The following is a 16732-nucleotide window of genomic DNA, read 5'->3' as shown; positions in this document are numbered from 1 at the left end:
CTGAGTCGGCGCCTTGGGCGGATGGCTGTGAGAAGAAACTTGTAATGGTTTGGGAGCACTACCCTGGAGCTTCGTGTCCATGGCAGATGCAGAACGTTTGGGGGACGGGTTGGGGGTTGGTTATTTCTTTTCCCAATTAATTTTTATTTAGATTATTATGTTTATTAAATATTTTCTGTACTGTTAATATTTTTTTAATTAATATTAAGTGTTAAATAATTTGCTAAGACAATTAGAAAATGAAATCTATGTTTAACTAAGGGTGCTGATAGAGTAAACGAGGGTGTATTTTCTTTGTTTGCGGAAACAATGCAATTTCTACAATTTAATGGTTTCAATTAGAGATTCTTGTTTCTAAATTTATGCAGGGTGATGGTGTTCATGCTTACCACTGTATATCTTGTGTTGTTATATGGTTTATATGTTCCAGATTGGTCGTATCAGGTTCCACTCAGTTCATCTTTTGAGGTTAAAGTAAGTTGTTATATTTCATTATTTAAACGAAAAAAAAACATTTGGGACGAGAGAGATTAACTTATGACATTTTTTTGACATTTGCTGCAGAAGGTGAAATGTGGTGTGCGAGGTAACACTGGGCCTGCATGTAATGCTGCTGGAATGATTGATCGCATAATTTTGGGCGTTCAACACTTATATAGGAAGCCAATATACGCTCGAACACAAGTAATTCTGTCACTAAGTGGAAAGTTATATCGTCTTCACTTGTTGTATTGCTTTCCTTAAAAAAAAAAAAAAAAAAAAAAAAAAAAAAAAAAGAAAATCTGAGATGCTAGTTTTCTATGACAACAATGCAGTATCAACTCACCAGATTACGGCCCCCTTTGACCCGGAAGAACTTTTAAGGTTTCTTTGCCTCTTTTGTACTTTTATTTCACTACACTAACATTTTCAACCTTCATATCTTGCCTTCAGTTTTAACCGTTAACCTCGTTTTGCCATTTTTCTAGTACAGTGATGACACTTGCCACCTGCTTGATAGGTTTACAATATGGCCATGTTATTGTTCACTTTAAGGTACAAACAAGTTTTTCTTTTTCTTTTGTTTTTGGAGGTGTTTGAGAAAGCAGTTACTTTCTCTCTCTCATGATTTGATATTTCTACCTTAATCTCATCAGGATCATAAGTGTAGACTCTTGCAATGGCTAGTACCATCATCGGGCTTTATAATCCTGGGCGTTCTATGCAATATTTTTGGTAATTTTTTTTTCATTTAATTGTTTTAAATTTACGCACGTGGAAAATATTAATATATGTATAGGATTCACTGACGGGATAATATGTTATTGATGTAGGGATGCATATAAACAAGGCTTTATACTCTTTCAGCTATATGTGTGTTACTACAGGTGTTGCAGGGATTCTACTTGCTTCAATTTATCTAGTGGTAATTAAATTAAGCCTCCACAAAATCTCCGACTGTGAATATATTCTGAAAAAGTAACTTTATTTTGATGTTGTTGATGATGTTGGTAGATGTGTATGGATACAGACGGTTTACAATGGTGTTAGAATGGATGGGAATGAACGCATTGGTGATATATGTTCTTGTAGCATGCAATATTTTACCTCTCATTCTACAAGGGTTTTGTTGGAACCATCCTGGTAACAATATTGTAAGTTTTTCTTTTTCACCTCTTGGATTTTTATTTTTTTTATTACGTTAATAATAATATTCACCCCATGTTTCTTTTTTTTCTTCACAAATATGACATGTTTTTTTGCAGCTAAGTTTGATTGGAATTGGAAAAAAGACACACTAATGAGGCGGTTGGGGGTGATATACTAATAATAATATTCCATTTATTGGTTGAGGGCTGCATTACTTTTTGACACAATTCTTGAATAAATCTGTTATTGGCACGAATTAGACTTTTAGTATGACTTGTTACCTTATTGAGAAACAGTTACAAATCATTTAATCAAGAAAAAAATGCTGTTAAAATCTCTTCCACTTTTACTCGAGGAACACATTTCAAGCTTACAGAGTTGGAAACTGGAAAAATAAATATTGATGTTAGATTTTATTTGGTTTACTTAGAATTATCCTTAACATGAATGAATGTTTTAAATTCTCCAACAATGAGCATAAACTTACATGGGTCGGAAACTCTTAACCGATGGCAATTATATTTTTTTGTCTGAACCGAGGTATTGTATATACTAGGGGTCTTTACAAATAAGCCCATCAATGGGTACTTATTCATAGAGAGATTCAGACAAAAAATTCTTTTACAGATAAGTCCATACATGGTCCAGATTTTTGTAAAAGACTAAAATAACTCCTCATTTAATATACTCCAATTTCATCATTAATTTAATTTAACCTCAGTTTGACCTTAAATTTCACAAATTATTCAATTTTGACCCAAATTTTTTTTTTTGCCGCGGGATCGACGTTGACTTTTTGATTTTTTTTTTCGGCGGTTTCCTGCGTTGACTTTTTCGATTTTTTTTTCCTGTAACATTTTTTTTTTGTTTAAACAGCAATATTGCTGTGATTGACAGTAATATTAAATATATTACTGTTAAAAACACTAACTACAGTTTAACACAGTAATATTGCTATATTAATCTCTAGCACAATAATATTAACACAACAAAACTCATTATTATTGTGTAATAGAGTAATATTACTATGTTGACCGTTCAATAAATGTAAACATAATAAAAAGCCAAAAGATTAATACTACAGTGAGTGACAGTAATATTACTATAACAACAGTTATATTACCGTCAACCACTGTAATATTACAATAATAGACAATAATAGACAGTAATATTATTACGTTACTCCGTGAATAACTCAAACAAACAAAAAAATCCAAACAAAATAATAATATTGATGTGGTTGACATCAATATTACTATAACAACAGTAATATTACCGTGCACCACAGTAATATTATTGTGTTTACAGTAATATTACGATAATAGACAGTAACGTTATTACGTTACTCCGTGAATAACTCCAACAAAACAAAAAACCCAAAAAAATAATAATATTGATGTTGTTGACAATAATATTATTGTATTTAGAGTTATTTTACTGTCAACGACAGTAATATAATAACGTTGACTTGCCAACAAATCAAACAAAATGAAATAAATAACAAAAAATAAATAATAATAATATTATGTTAATTTACTGTCAACGACAGAACACTTACATAAATGTATTGTCAACGACATTACAATTACGTTAATTAACTGTCATTGACAGTATAATTACGTTAATTTATTGTCAGTGACAGCACAATTACGGTCAACGTTTAGCGGCGGATGTAAAAGAAAAAAAAACAAAAAAAAAAACGAAAAAAAAACAAAAAAAAAATGTAAAACAAAAACACTAAAAAAAGTCAACGCCGGAATCCAGCGGCAGAGAAAAATAGACAAGAAAAAAAAAAAAAAAAAAAAAAAAAAGGAAAAGTCAACGCCGGAATCCAGCGGCAAAAAAAATTGTTGAAAAATAAAGTCAAAACTGAATTTGTGTGGTCAAAATTGAATTTTTGTGGTCAAAACTGAATTTGGTATAAACGGTTGGAGGTAATATTGTCATATACATGAATGTTTCCTTTATTTATAATAAATATTAAATGAATGGGGATAAAGAGATATAGCGCCTAAACCTAGAATAATATAGATACTTGGTTGGTAACTTATGCACAAAAACTCAATTTATAAATGGTAAAATATAAATATATTAATTAAATAATTAAATATATTTAATTATCTTTAATTTTGAAAAATGATGACATATTTTTCGATCATTTATTCTCGCCAATCAATTTGCCACATGGGATGAAATTGAATACATATCACCAATTAAAATCGCCAAATATAAAGCAACTAGGACCGGCAATTGAGCCGGGCCTACCCGAAGCCTGATGGCTCGCCCCGATTTTATTTGAGCCGAGCCGAATTAATTGTGAGCCGGGCCGAGTTTGAGCCTTTTAATTAGACCCGATTAAACTATGGGCCGAGTTTGAGCTTACTATGGCTCAACCCGAATAAAGCCCGACTAAGTTGATAATTAAATATAAAATATTATATATATATATATATATATATATATATATATATATATATATATATATATATATATATATATATATATATATATATATCCTGCAAAATAGTTTAACTAATAGTCTTCAAAAGTGCTTGTTGATGAAATTCGAAAATTTTGGTCTCTTTGGCCAAAATGGAAATTCAAATTTTGCCCTAGGAATGCTAATATGTCTGCCCACAATCTTGCAAAATGGGCTTTTGATTCCAAATGGGATGGCGTTGTTTCTGCTTCTGTTATTCCTTCTTCTTGTTTTTGTGATTGTTGTGATTTTGGTTCCCCACCTGTAAACTCTCTGTTTGGTCTTAATTAATTTCATTCTCTTATCAAAAAAAAATAGTTTAACTAATAGGTAATATGTACGGATGGTAACAAGTCAACAATTACTCAATTAGTAGTAACTAATTTATAAATTTAATCAAAATCAATCTTTAGAAAATGAAAAGTTTCCTACATCAAAGATACTAACCGTATCTTAACTTTTTTCTTAATTCATATAAAACATTAAAACCAGAATTTACAGTATCTTGCAAAAATCATGTTTAGGGTTTCTCTGCATATGTCAACAATTGAGGTAATCTTAATTTATCATTCTTTTTTTTTTCTAAATTTTTTTCTTCAATACAATTTCATATTATGAGAAAATTAAAGTAAAACCTGGGATTATTGTAGTTGATTCCAGTTCGTGATATCAAAAGGTATTAGATATAACTTTGAAGACTTATCTCCACAGTTCAACGAAAATTGGGTCATTATTTTTTTGAGTTTGTATTTCAATTTTTATTGAGTTTGTATTTCCAGTGTTCGACGAAAATTAAAGGTTTTATTGAGTTTGTATTTCCATTTTTTTTTCTTACAAATTTATATCATAGACTCCTAGTTTATGACATCAAAAGATAGCATATATTGTAGCCCTGGCATTGGTTTGAATTGCTTAAGTGTTTTTTTTTTTTGGTAATATATAGTACTTTTTTGCAATAGATTTAAATACAATGAATATATATTTTTAAATAATGAAATTGAGTGGTAAACTACATGACTGAAGTTATTATTCCTCAATAATATATGGTCTGACCATTATTTTGTGCTAATAATTATTCATTAGGTACCAACCAATGAAGATGTAAATATGGTCGAGGAAGATACTACGACAACATGTTTGAATCATGATACGAAGAGAAAAAGATCGGTAAAGTTGAGATCTGAAGTTTGGAATCACTTCTCAAAAGTTGAGAACAAAGATGGAACAAAAGCAAAATGCAAGTGTAACTACTGCAAAAAGGCGTTTTCTTGTCCGAGAAAAGGTGGAACGACACACTTACTCCGTCATATCACCGAGTTAAAATGTCCGATCTATCGGAAGATGCAAACTAATAAGAATGTCGGCAGGTCTCAAACTCTTATCCATGTTGAAGATAAAAAACAAATTCAAGATGCTAGAATGGTGTCTTGGCAATTTGATCAAGTGAAAAGTCGAAGTGATCTTGCTGAACTTATTATTGTTCAGGAGCTGCCATTTAGTTTTGTTGACGATCCAACTTTTAGGAAGTTCGTTCTTAATTTATGTCCGAAATTCAAGTTTGTTTCCAGGAATACGATAAAGAGCGATTGCTTGAAAATATATCAGACTGAGAAGAAAAGGTTGAAAGATACTCTACAAACCTTAAGTCCAAGAATTTGTCTCACGACCGACACATGGACATCCAAGACTGAGTTGCCATTTATGGCGCTAACTGCTCATTTTATTGATGATTCTTGGAAGCTACATAAGGTGATTCTCAAATTTTTCATTGTCCCAGTTAAGGCCAGTGGGGAAAATTTAGCAGACATAATCACGAATTGTTTGGTAGAGTGGAACATAGAAAAGATTTGCACTATTACAATGGATAATCATTATGCTAATGACATCGTTGCTGAGATTCTTTCAGAGCAATATTCTTCGAGAGAGTTGTTATTACTTGGAGGCCGTCATCTTCAGGTAAGGTGTTGGTGTCATGTTCTTAATTTAATTGTACAAGAAGGAATTGGAGAAATCAAAGACTCTATATTTAGAGTTAGAAAGGCAGTAAAGTATATTAAAGCATCACCGAAAAGAAAGCTTGAGTTTCTTCAGTATGCTGATCAAGAGCGTATACCACGAGGTAAAATGTTGGCTCTTGATTTATGTACAAGATGGAATTCAACATATTTGATGCTTGAATCAGCCTTGCATTTCAGAAAGGCTTACGATCGTATGCGATCGCGGGACATGCAGTTCAAAGATCCACCATTGGCAGAAGATTGGGAGAAAGTTTATGTAATTCACAAGTTCTTGGAGACCTTTAATATTGTCACTAAGATATTTTCTGGGAGTGAGTATTGCACAGCAAATGCATTTTTTCGCGAGGTCTATCGAATATTAATATTACTTCATGAAACCTCAAATGATCTTAGCACGTTATTGGGGAAAATGGCCTTTAATATGCTTTTGAAGTTTGAGAAGTATTGGCTGGATAAGGAACCAAACTTGTTACTTTCGGTTGCACTTGTTCTAGATCCCAGATACAAATTAAAGTATCTTGAGTTTTGCTACATGAAAATCTATGACAATACATTGGCAACAAAGTTAGCAAATCGTGTGAAGTGTGAACTTAAGAACCTGTTTGACAAGTATTCAATTACTTGCCAAGTTTCAAATCCATTGGAGGGGACTTCAAAAACATTTAAAGAAATTGTGCCAGGTGATAATTCATCGAAGATAGACATGATGGCTGAATTCTACAAATTTGCTGAACAAGAAGATGCAATTAATAAAACATAGTTGGAATTGTACTTGGAGGAGAAGCTGCATCCTGGCCAAATTGTTCAAGAAGATAACTTCAATATTTTAGATTGGTGGAAGTTGTACGCTGCAAAGTATCCTATCATGGCTAGAATGGCTCGTGATATTCTTGCAATCCCAGTGTCATCTGTTGCTTCAGAAAGCGCGTTTAGTACTGGAGGAAGAGTTCTGAATAAGTTTCGTAGTTCATTACTCCCTACTACAGTTGAAGCACTAATTTGTTCTCAGGATTGGATTCGTGGAGGTGAAATACAGTGTGACTACGGTAATGAGTTTGACGACGATTTCTCTCGTAAGGGCATTGATTTTATACTAAGTTGTAAATAATATTTTTTTAATTAAATTAATATATACTGATATTGTTTGTTTTGTTTTTTGTTCTTGGGTCATTTTCCTTTTGCAGGTCTTAAGATTTCCGGAAAGAGTTAGGAGTGCATCTAATGAACTATTGCTTCTATTAGTTTTATGTTTTTTTCATTTCGATTTGGACTCATGCATTTTTTTATTGTTTAATTACTTAAGAATTAATTATTTGCGATATTAAACTTCATATTTTTAAGGAATAGACTATGTCGTTTTATCCAATTTTGATCTTCAAGAGTATTTTACATTTTGCTCTTACATGTTCCTCTTATACTAATGAGGCCCGATGGTATATGAGCTTTAGCCAACCTAAGCTCCGCTCACATGGCTCGATTTCCAGCCCTAAAAGCAACCAATTAGGGTGGAATTCAATTTTTATATATTATATAGAGTATAGGGCAAATGGGAAATAGACCCATGACAAGGGCACTTAATTAAAAGAGGGACATCTAACTTTTTTGTCTTTCAAATAAAAACAGCTGATTCAAACTTATTTACCAATAAGGAAAATCCTTGTATATATATCAAAATTACCCCCAATTCATTGAAACTCAATTCAACTCCAATTTCATGATTTACACCCTAAGTTAGCCCAATTTCATCAATTAACCAATTCTAACCCTATTTTTAATTTTGACCCACCACCACCGCACACCGCCGGTCAGCCGCCGTTGACTTTTTTTTTTTGTGAAAACTTTATTTTTTCGGTAGGTCAACCGCCGTTGACCGTCGGTACGCCGGCGTTGACTTTTCTTTTTTTCTTTTTTAATTTTTTTTTCTTAAAAAAACATTTTAATTAATATTACTGTTTTAGCTGCTAAATTACTGCCTCCAACAGTTATTTAACTGTCGGAGACAGTAATTTAACTGTTAATTGACTTTTTTATTCTTAAAAAAATATTTTTAATTAGTATTACTGTCTTAGCTGCTAAATTATTACTTTTTTTTTTAATTTTTTTTTCTTAAAAAAAAAATATTTTAATTAATATTACTGTCTTGGCTGCTAAATTACTGTCTTCAACAGTAATTTAACTGTATTAGACAGTAATATTAATAATATTACAATTCGGGAAAATAATATTCATAATATTACTGTTCCAAACAGTAATATTACTGTTTGAGACAGTAATTTAGTAGCCAAGACAGTAATATTAATTACAATAATTTTTTCCAAGAAAACAAAAATTCGACAAAAAAACTCAACGCCGAGGACCGGCGGTTTCCGTTGGTCAATTCCAGAATCTGGCCAGAAAAAAAATTTATTTTCTGAAAAAAAAAATATTTTTTCAAAAAAATATTATTTTGGTGGTTAATGTGATATATTTGTTTACAATTAGGGTCAATGTGTAATATTAAGGAAGTTAGAGCATAATGGATGGAATTGATAAGAATTATATTATGGATAGTATTTTAGACGAGCTAATAGCAATGACCCCCCTGTGTTATTTCTAATTGGCGAATACCCCCCTGTATTATAAATATTAGCACAAAGCCCCCTATATTGTGTTTGGCATTGCACACCGCCACCTATTCATCATTTGGCTGTTGACTAAAGTAAAAAGACTATATTACCCCTAATGTAAAAAAATTAAAAAAACCCCCAAAACTCAAAACACCTGCTACGTGTTCTCAAAACCAAAAATATCCACCTCTCCCAAATTCAATCCCAAATCGAAGAGAAAAAAAAAACTCTAAACTCCAAACTCAATTTCGATCGAAATACTCTCCCAAATGCCTTCTATTTAAAGATTCTCGAAGAAAGACGTGAAGACGACTGTGAAATTTCGATTAAAGAGGTATGAAGTTTTTGGGGAGTTGTGGGTTGTGGTCCAGACATTTGTATTAAAATAGTAGGGTTTAAGTTTCTGAGGTTTTCGTTTTTTTGGGGGAGTTGTAGGTTGGAGTCCAAACTTTATGTATTTTTTTCGAGAATGTGGGTTGTTGTCGAGACATTGTCTGGATCTTTTGGGGATTGTGGATTAGTGGTCCATTTTTTTATATTATTGTTTTATGTAGGGTATATGTTGTCTATATCTTCAAGAGACATGTGGGGTCTTATTTTTTGGGGGTTTCAATTTTTTAATTTTTTTATTCAAATTTTTGTTTATGATTTTTGTCCAGACATTGTCTGCATTTCTTTTTTTTACTGTTGAGATTTTTAGGGTTTTCTGTTTGTTTTTTTTTTTTTTTTTATTAACTATTGTAGAGTTTTTTCACTTAAAGTTTTATTATTTATGCAGATGAACCTGTTGTGTGAAGTATCTGTATGGTTGGATGGGGTTTTCGTATATAATCCTGAATTGTGTTATGTTGGAGGGAGAAATGTAGTGGCTGGAAAGATTTGCTTGGACTACTTGAACAGGCAGTTACTGTATGATATGTATAAAGCATGTGGAGGTAAAAAAGTGAATGTCAACTTTTACTTCTTGTACCCTGGGCAATCACTTGAACATGGGCTCAAGTACATTATAGATGATGTAAGTATTGCATGGTTGGTGAATGTTCATGAAGAACTGGACCAGTTGACACTTTACACTGAAGATGTAGACATAGAGCCAATCATTGCAGTTGATAAGGATGGGAATGTAATTGAAAAGAGGAAAGAAATTCTTTATTTGCGGAATGGTGATGAAGATACAGTTGATGAAGACTCAACAACTGCACAACCTCAGCCTAAAGAACCTCATCCTGAAGAACCAACTAGTGAAGAAGTACAACCTGAAGAACCAACAAGTGAAGAACTACATCATGAAGAAGCAGCAGCTGAAGAAGTACAGCCTGAAGAACCAACACTTGAAGAGATTTTTGCTGAATTCCTAACCACTGAAGAACCAACACCTGAAGATGTGTTTGCTGAAGTACCAAGAAATGAACAACAACCAACTGAAGAACCAAGAAATGAAGATACCAGAAATGATGATGTGGTGTTTTCTGAGGATGATGATTCAGATGATGGTGACTACATTCAGCCTGAAGATTGTTCAGATGATGTTGATGTACATTCTGATGCTCCAAGTGAAGAGTTAGAAGACATTGAGGGGTCTTCAGATGATGACATTTTTTTGAATAGACAGTTCAGTAAGCAAGACTTGATCAAGAAGTTGAAAAGAATGGGCAAGAAATCCAAAAGACCAGCTAGAAGGTTGCAGAAATGTGCAGTGCAACCATCTACAACCCAATGGTACAGTGAGGCAGAAGATGATGATACTATTGAGAATCTGAATGACTCAACTAAAGCCAAATGCCCTACATTCAGTGAAGGACAGAGTATGAAGAATAAAAATTTAGAAGAGTTGATGAAATTTTCAAATGTTGATGCATTTAGAGAGGCTCTCACATATTGGTTAGTGAGAAATGGGTATGTGTAACACCCCACCTTTCCAAAACCCGAAAATCCTAAAACCCGGGATTAATATTCCTAACTCGAGAAAACCCTTAGGAAATATTATTACGTGATTATATGCATTACGTGAATTTAACTATACTATTTACGTGAATAATTACATGTGTTATTATATGTGTGATTTATATGATTTAAATTCCCATAAATTGAAATTCTAGGAATTTCGTGAATTACGTGACTTATGTGAATAATTACATGTCTTGATTATTTGGTAAATTATTTTCGAAATGTGATGACTTATGTGAATTATAAAAAGTGTGAGTATGATTATATATATATATATATATATATATATATATATATATATATATATATATATATATATATATATATATATATATATATATATATATATATATATATATATATATATATATATATATATATATATATATATATATATATATATACACATACACACGTACATACATGCATGCATACGTATACATACATATATACTAATACTTGCTTTATACATTTGAATATATATATATGTCCGAAATTGTGTGTGTGTGTTCGGATGATGTGTGTGGTTAGTGCAAGTTGGGTATTTTAAATAAAGAAATTAGTTATATTTTGCATGTTTCTTCCACTTGTCACTTCCTCCTTTTGTGTGGCATAGCCACTACACTTGTCTACTAATCACCCCCTATTAAGAATGACTAAGCTATTTCTCTCTCTCTTTTTATCATATTACCGTAACCCATCTTCATCATTCTCCCAACCCAAGAATATGAAGAATACTCCCCTCTCTCTCCCTCTTGTTTTCTTTCGGCCAAAGCAAACACCACAAACCCCACCAAGAAATATTACCCAAAATTTCCATCTTTCCACCATAAGTCCTTCAAGATATTTCTCATCTTTAAATCATCTCCATAGCCATATCTCTTTAGTTCTTCCAAGAACTCCATAAAACCCACATCTCCATTATAGTGGAATTTCTTGAAGCCTTCTTGAATCCTTTTATTTTCTATTCCATAAAGGTAAGAAATTCGATTTCTTGCTGCAATTAAGGGACATCAATAGTATTGAAATGATTTTCATGAAATTTTAAAAGATTGGGGAAGATTTCGAAAATTTAGGGCTTTTTGAAGAAAAATGGAAAATGAGTGCTTCTTGTTAAATTCTTGTTCTTGCATGCATCATCTAAGTTGATAGTGGTTAGATACAACTTTTATTGGTCAAAAGCCTTAAAAATTTCAGATTTCAAAAAGGGGTTTTCAAGAAAATGAAATTTTAACTTTTTGTGGTTACATGTGTAGATCTTCGAAAGTTTGGGTCAAATCTGTAATTTCTGCAAAGTCTGTCCTAAAAATGTTTTCAAAACTGTTTTCCAGCATTTATTTAACTAAAATTTCGGATTTAAAGAATTTTTGTAAGAAAAAGTTGATTTTGAAACTCTAGTAGGCTTGCATGTGTAGATCTAGAGATTTTGGGGTAAAATGTGTAATTTCCGAAAATTTCTGCATAAAGTAACTTTCCAACTTCATTTTCTGCATCTAGTAAAGTGGAATTCCAGATTTGTTAGGGGTTTTCATGAAAAAGTTGATTTTGAACTTCTAGTGTGGTTGCATGTATAAATTTCGAAACCTTTGGGTCAAAACTGCAATTTCCGAAAAATCTCTCATTTTTAAAGTTTGGATCTGTTTTCCAGCTAGTACTAAATAGGAAAAAGTTTTATTTAACAAGTTTTTAAATCAATTAGAGTTATATTAGAGTTTTGAATTTTTAAATTGAAAAAGGGATTTTCCTAGTTTTTAATTTCAATAAAATTCGAAACTTTGTAAAACTTTAAAAAAATTTCAGAATCTGAAATTTGAGTCAGTAAGGAGTTCTAGGATTTAATTTGGGGATTTTTGGAATTAGTTTGCTAATATTTCGAAATTAGGACAATTTGCATATCATTTAACATGTTTTGTGCTTTAATGTTCATGTTCTTGATTTAATGGTGATGAGTGATGAATTTTGGTATTTTGGTACTTTAATTACCGTTGGATGTGTTTAATGGCTGTGGGAAATTGATTGAAATGGATTATTACCTAGATGGGGTAATAAGTCCATTAAATGAAGGTAAAATGGTATTTGTTCTTGAGCTTGCTTTGATGAGTAATTAGTGATGTTTAATGTGTTGATTGTGCACGTGTGTGTGCTGAAAATGTGTGAAGGTGTGTGTGCTGATTGTGCATGGTGTGTGTGCCGTGTGTGTTCATGTGTGTGAATTTGGGATTTTTGCCTAAATTACAAATATGTGGTGAATTGTGATAATTGTGTAAATTTGTGGCACTTGATTGATATTTATGATGTCATGTGTGGGTTATAACATTATTTCGAAAAGTTGCATTAAATGATTTTTTTTGAAAGATTAATGGAATATCGGGTAATAAACAACTCGGATATAGTGGGCCGGTATCCAACTAGGATGATGTGGTAGTGGTTTGATTCCACTTAGTGAAAACGGGCTCGTAACAGGTTTATTATCCGGTACAGAAATTAATCTTTCACGGATCCGATAAACCAAAAAAATGTGTTTTTCATGATTTTCACAAAAAGGGCATTTTAGGCATTTTGCATAATTACGTGATCTTATTAAATGATGTGTTTTCGTGAGATATGTGATTTGACCGATTGCCTTGTGTTGTTGTGCGAAACGTGGGTAAGAACGGGTGTACAATATTATATATTATATATAACGTATTTCCAAAGTTCGATAATACTCGGATTTCTTACTGAGCTTTATAGCTCATATAGATGTCTTTTAATTGCAGGTAGTAGTAATCCTCGACCGGGATGGATCGAGTAGTGGATCGAGGTCTTGCCCGGGATTTTGGAAGACGTACGAGGACCTATGAACGATGCTAGACTTTTGGTTATTTTCTTTTGGTGGTGTAACCCTAAACCGTAACATTTCTCTTTTCGTACTTTTGAACTCATTTTCATTATGAATCGTACTTAATTCCTACTTTAATATATTAAGCTTCGTAATTTGCTATTTTCATGCCTTCGTTAGAAATTTTCAAATTATCCACCAAAATAACCTTTTCGAACTCTGATTTATTCTCGAACCGAAAAATGTTTAGTGAGAATGTAGCACTCGAATGAGAAACCTCCTTTCGAAACTTATTTCTAAATCAAGCTTTGTATTCGGCTTAAGCAATCCAGCAAAGTTTTCGAAAATGCAAAGCCTTCAATACCCAAAAGAACAAAGTTTTGATAATTGCATTTTCACCCCATTCCAATGTTTCAAAAATTACAAAGAGATCCTTTGCTTCCGCTAGTTTAATAAATATTCCGATAAACCGGTTCGATTTATCGCCCGTCCAGAAGGGGGGTGCTACAGTATGAACTTGAATTTTTGAAAAATGAAAGGAAAAGGGTAACTGCAGAATGCAAAGAAAAAGGATGTAGTTGGAGAATCCATGCATCTGCTGTACAAGGTGGTCCAATATTTCAGGTATTTAAATATTATATTTTTTGTGTACTATTCTATTTTATATTATGGTTTCTTGGTTTCTGTTTTTTTTTTTTTTTTTTTTTTTTGTAATATTTATGTACTTATCTATTATGTATTATTTTTTAATTAAGTATTTTTAATTTATTTATTGTAGATCAAGAAACTAACTAGAGAACACACCTGTTCAAGGAAAAGAATTAACAAGCATGCTAGTGCAAAATATATTGGAAGGAGAATGGGAGACTCCATTAAAGATAATCCAGATGTTGAAATATGCAAACTTGGAAACTCAGTGATGAGAAAGGTGGGTGTAGAAGCTGGCTATTGGAAGACTTTGAGGGCAAAAAAAGATGCAATCAACAAAATAAGGGGACAAGATGCTCAAGAATACAGTCTCCTGTGGGATTACTGTGAAACTGTTAGAGCTAGAAACCCTGGTGCTAAGTTATTGCTGAGAAAGATTTTTTATTCAGATCCTCCAATCTTTGAGAGGATGTATTTCAGCCTTCCCCCAATGAGGTTGGGATTTCTTGCAGGATGCAGGCCACTAATTGGATTAGATGGCTGTTATTTGAAAACACCACATGGAGGGCAGCTTCTTTGTGCTGTTGGGAGGGATGGGAATGATAACCTTTTTCCAATTTCTCTAGCTGTGGTTCCAGTTGAGAACAGAGAAACCTGGACATGGTTTTTGGGTGAGTTGCTAGAAGAAATTGGAGGTGTTGAAGAAAGGAAATGGACCTTCATTTCTGACAGGCAAAAAGGTCTTCTTGAAGCTATTAAAGATGTTGCCCCTGGTTGTGATCACAGGTTTTGTGTGAGGCACATCTACCAGAATTTCAAGCAAAAATGGCCAGCTTTGGAGCTGAAAACAATGTTATGGAGAGCTGCTTCCACAGGCAACAAGAATGAGTTTGAAGCAGTTATGGTGGAGATTGGCAGGTTTGATAAAGCTGCAGCAGAATATTTAAGAAAAATTCCTCCATGTCATTGGGCCAGATCTTATTTCTCAAGAAGCTGCAAGACAGATGTGTTAGTAAACAATCTGTGTGAATCCTTCAATAGCTACATCCTTGAGGCTAGAGAGAAGCCTATCATTAGCATGTTTGAGTGGATCAGAAGTAGATTGACAAGCAGAATTCAAACAAAAAAGGCTGGAATGGAGAAGTATGAAGGATCTATCTGTCCTAATATCTTGAAAAAGATCAACAAGTCTCAACAACTTGCAAGAAATTGTTTTCCAAGATGGCATGGACAAGAAGAATTTGAAGTGGATATTCATAATGACAGATATGTCGTGGACCTAGCTACCAGAACATGCACATGTGGACTGTTTCAATTAAATGGGTATACTTGTCATCATGCATGGGCTTGCATTGCAGATAGAAGGTATAGAGTTGAGGACTATGTGGACTCGTGGTATAAAAAAGATACATACTTGAAGGTTTATGCATATATGATACATGCAGTCCCTGGACCAAAAGACTACATCAAGTCCTCTTTCGAGCCACTTGCAGCCCCAAAGTTGAACAAGAAAGCTGGGAGACCTAAGAAAATGAGAAGAAGAGGTCCAGATGAACTTCAAACCACTTCTTACAGAAAGGGTCTCACACATACTTGTAAGAACTGCCTACAACTAGGCCATAATAAGGCATCGTGTAAAAATCCTACAAATCCAAGGTCTAAACTTTACAAGGTATTTGTAGCTTTAATATTTTTTTTTCCTTTTAATTACTTGAATTTTTTTAAAGGATTTCAAGCATTAATTGTTATTTGTTGATTTATTTTTCTGTGATAGGGAAACCCTGCAAATGAGGAAGTTCAAAATTCTCAAGGTGCTCCTCCATCTTCCAGTCAAGGACCATCAACCTCTGTTGCACCAACATATGTTCAAACACACTCTTCTACACCAAGGTCAAATGTTTCCAGCTCTGTTGCACCATCTTCTACTCAACCAAGTTCTTCCATTCAAGATCAATCTAGCTTTGTTGCACCTGCTGCTGCACCAGGAAGGGTTAGAAACATAAAAAAATGTTTTATCTTTCTGCTCTTTCTGCCCCATTTATTTTTCTAATTCATAGGTTACACTTTTAGGTATATGTGGGAAGAAGAAATGAGGGTTTACTAGGAAGAAGTAAGAAAATCAAAAAACCGCGGGCAACAAATCAAACACAAAGAGTGTCTGCTGTTGTACCAACGGTTCCTCCAACTTCACAAGCAACTGTTCCTCCAATTGCAACAGCTAATGTTCCTCCAAATGTTCCAAATTCCAGCAACCCTCCTGTGCGCAAAAGGAAGCCTCAAATATCCGAAGTCCTTCATAATATTAGGGAGGCTGCCAAGAAAAAGCGCATTTGGAAAGTTTGACTTGTGTTGAAAGTTGAACATGTTTTTTGATGACTTTTGCTGGTATTTTTGGGTTTTTGATGCAATCATAACAGCCTGTGATGGTTTGATGAAATGTTGGCTGTCTATTGAACATGCAATTGTAACAGCCTATAATGTCTATTGAACATTATTTTTTTTTGTTGACTGTTTCTGAAAAATATTGTTGTTTATTTTATGGATGTTGTTTGTTGGTTGTTTTTTTTTTATGGATTGGTTATTG

At 33.0% G+C, this 16732-nt stretch overlaps 3 protein-coding genes and 1 long non-coding RNA gene across 4 annotated transcripts; all 4 read left to right on the top strand.

Moving 5' to 3' along the window:
• The first annotated feature begins 226 nt into the window (after positions 1–226).
• On the top strand, positions 227–2042 carry LOC148768529 (uncharacterized). The gene is made up of 6 exons (XM_088821246.1): positions 227–474; positions 565–728; positions 969–1035; positions 1137–1215; positions 1314–1403; positions 1489–2042. The coding sequence occupies exons 1-6, from the start codon at positions 373–375 to the stop codon at positions 1683–1685; spliced, it is 699 nt and encodes a 232-aa protein (XP_088677372.1). The 5' UTR covers positions 227–372; the 3' UTR covers positions 1686–2042.
• A 3173-nt stretch (positions 2043–5215) lies between these two features.
• On the top strand, positions 5216–6886 carry LOC148768528 (zinc finger BED domain-containing protein RICESLEEPER 2-like). Its single transcript, XM_088821245.1, has one exon. The coding sequence runs from the start codon at positions 5216–5218 to the stop codon at positions 6884–6886; it is 1671 nt and encodes a 556-aa protein (XP_088677371.1).
• Positions 6887–11387: 4501 nt separating this feature from the next.
• On the top strand, positions 11388–13655 carry LOC148768527 (uncharacterized). Its single transcript, XR_016032860.1, has 2 exons — positions 11388–11656; positions 13439–13655. It is a non-coding gene; the product is annotated as an uncharacterized LOC148768527 (long non-coding RNA).
• A 704-nt stretch (positions 13656–14359) lies between these two features.
• LOC105964362 (uncharacterized) lies at positions 14360–16491 on the top strand. Its single transcript, XM_088821243.1, has 3 exons — positions 14360–15820; positions 15923–16138; positions 16219–16491. Exons 1-3 carry the CDS (start codon positions 14360–14362, stop codon positions 16489–16491), a joined length of 1950 nt encoding a protein of 649 aa, XP_088677369.1.
• Positions 16492–16732: the final 241 nt, after the last annotated feature.

Source organism: Erythranthe guttata, chromosome 8, assembly GCF_056151865.1.
Source record: "Erythranthe guttata isolate IM_541 chromosome 8, IM_541, whole genome shotgun sequence".
Lineage (NCBI taxonomy): Eukaryota > Viridiplantae > Streptophyta > Magnoliopsida > Lamiales > Phrymaceae > Erythranthe > Erythranthe guttata.
Note: the sequence above shows the minus strand (reverse complement) of the source record. Positions and strands in the feature narration are given on the sequence as shown.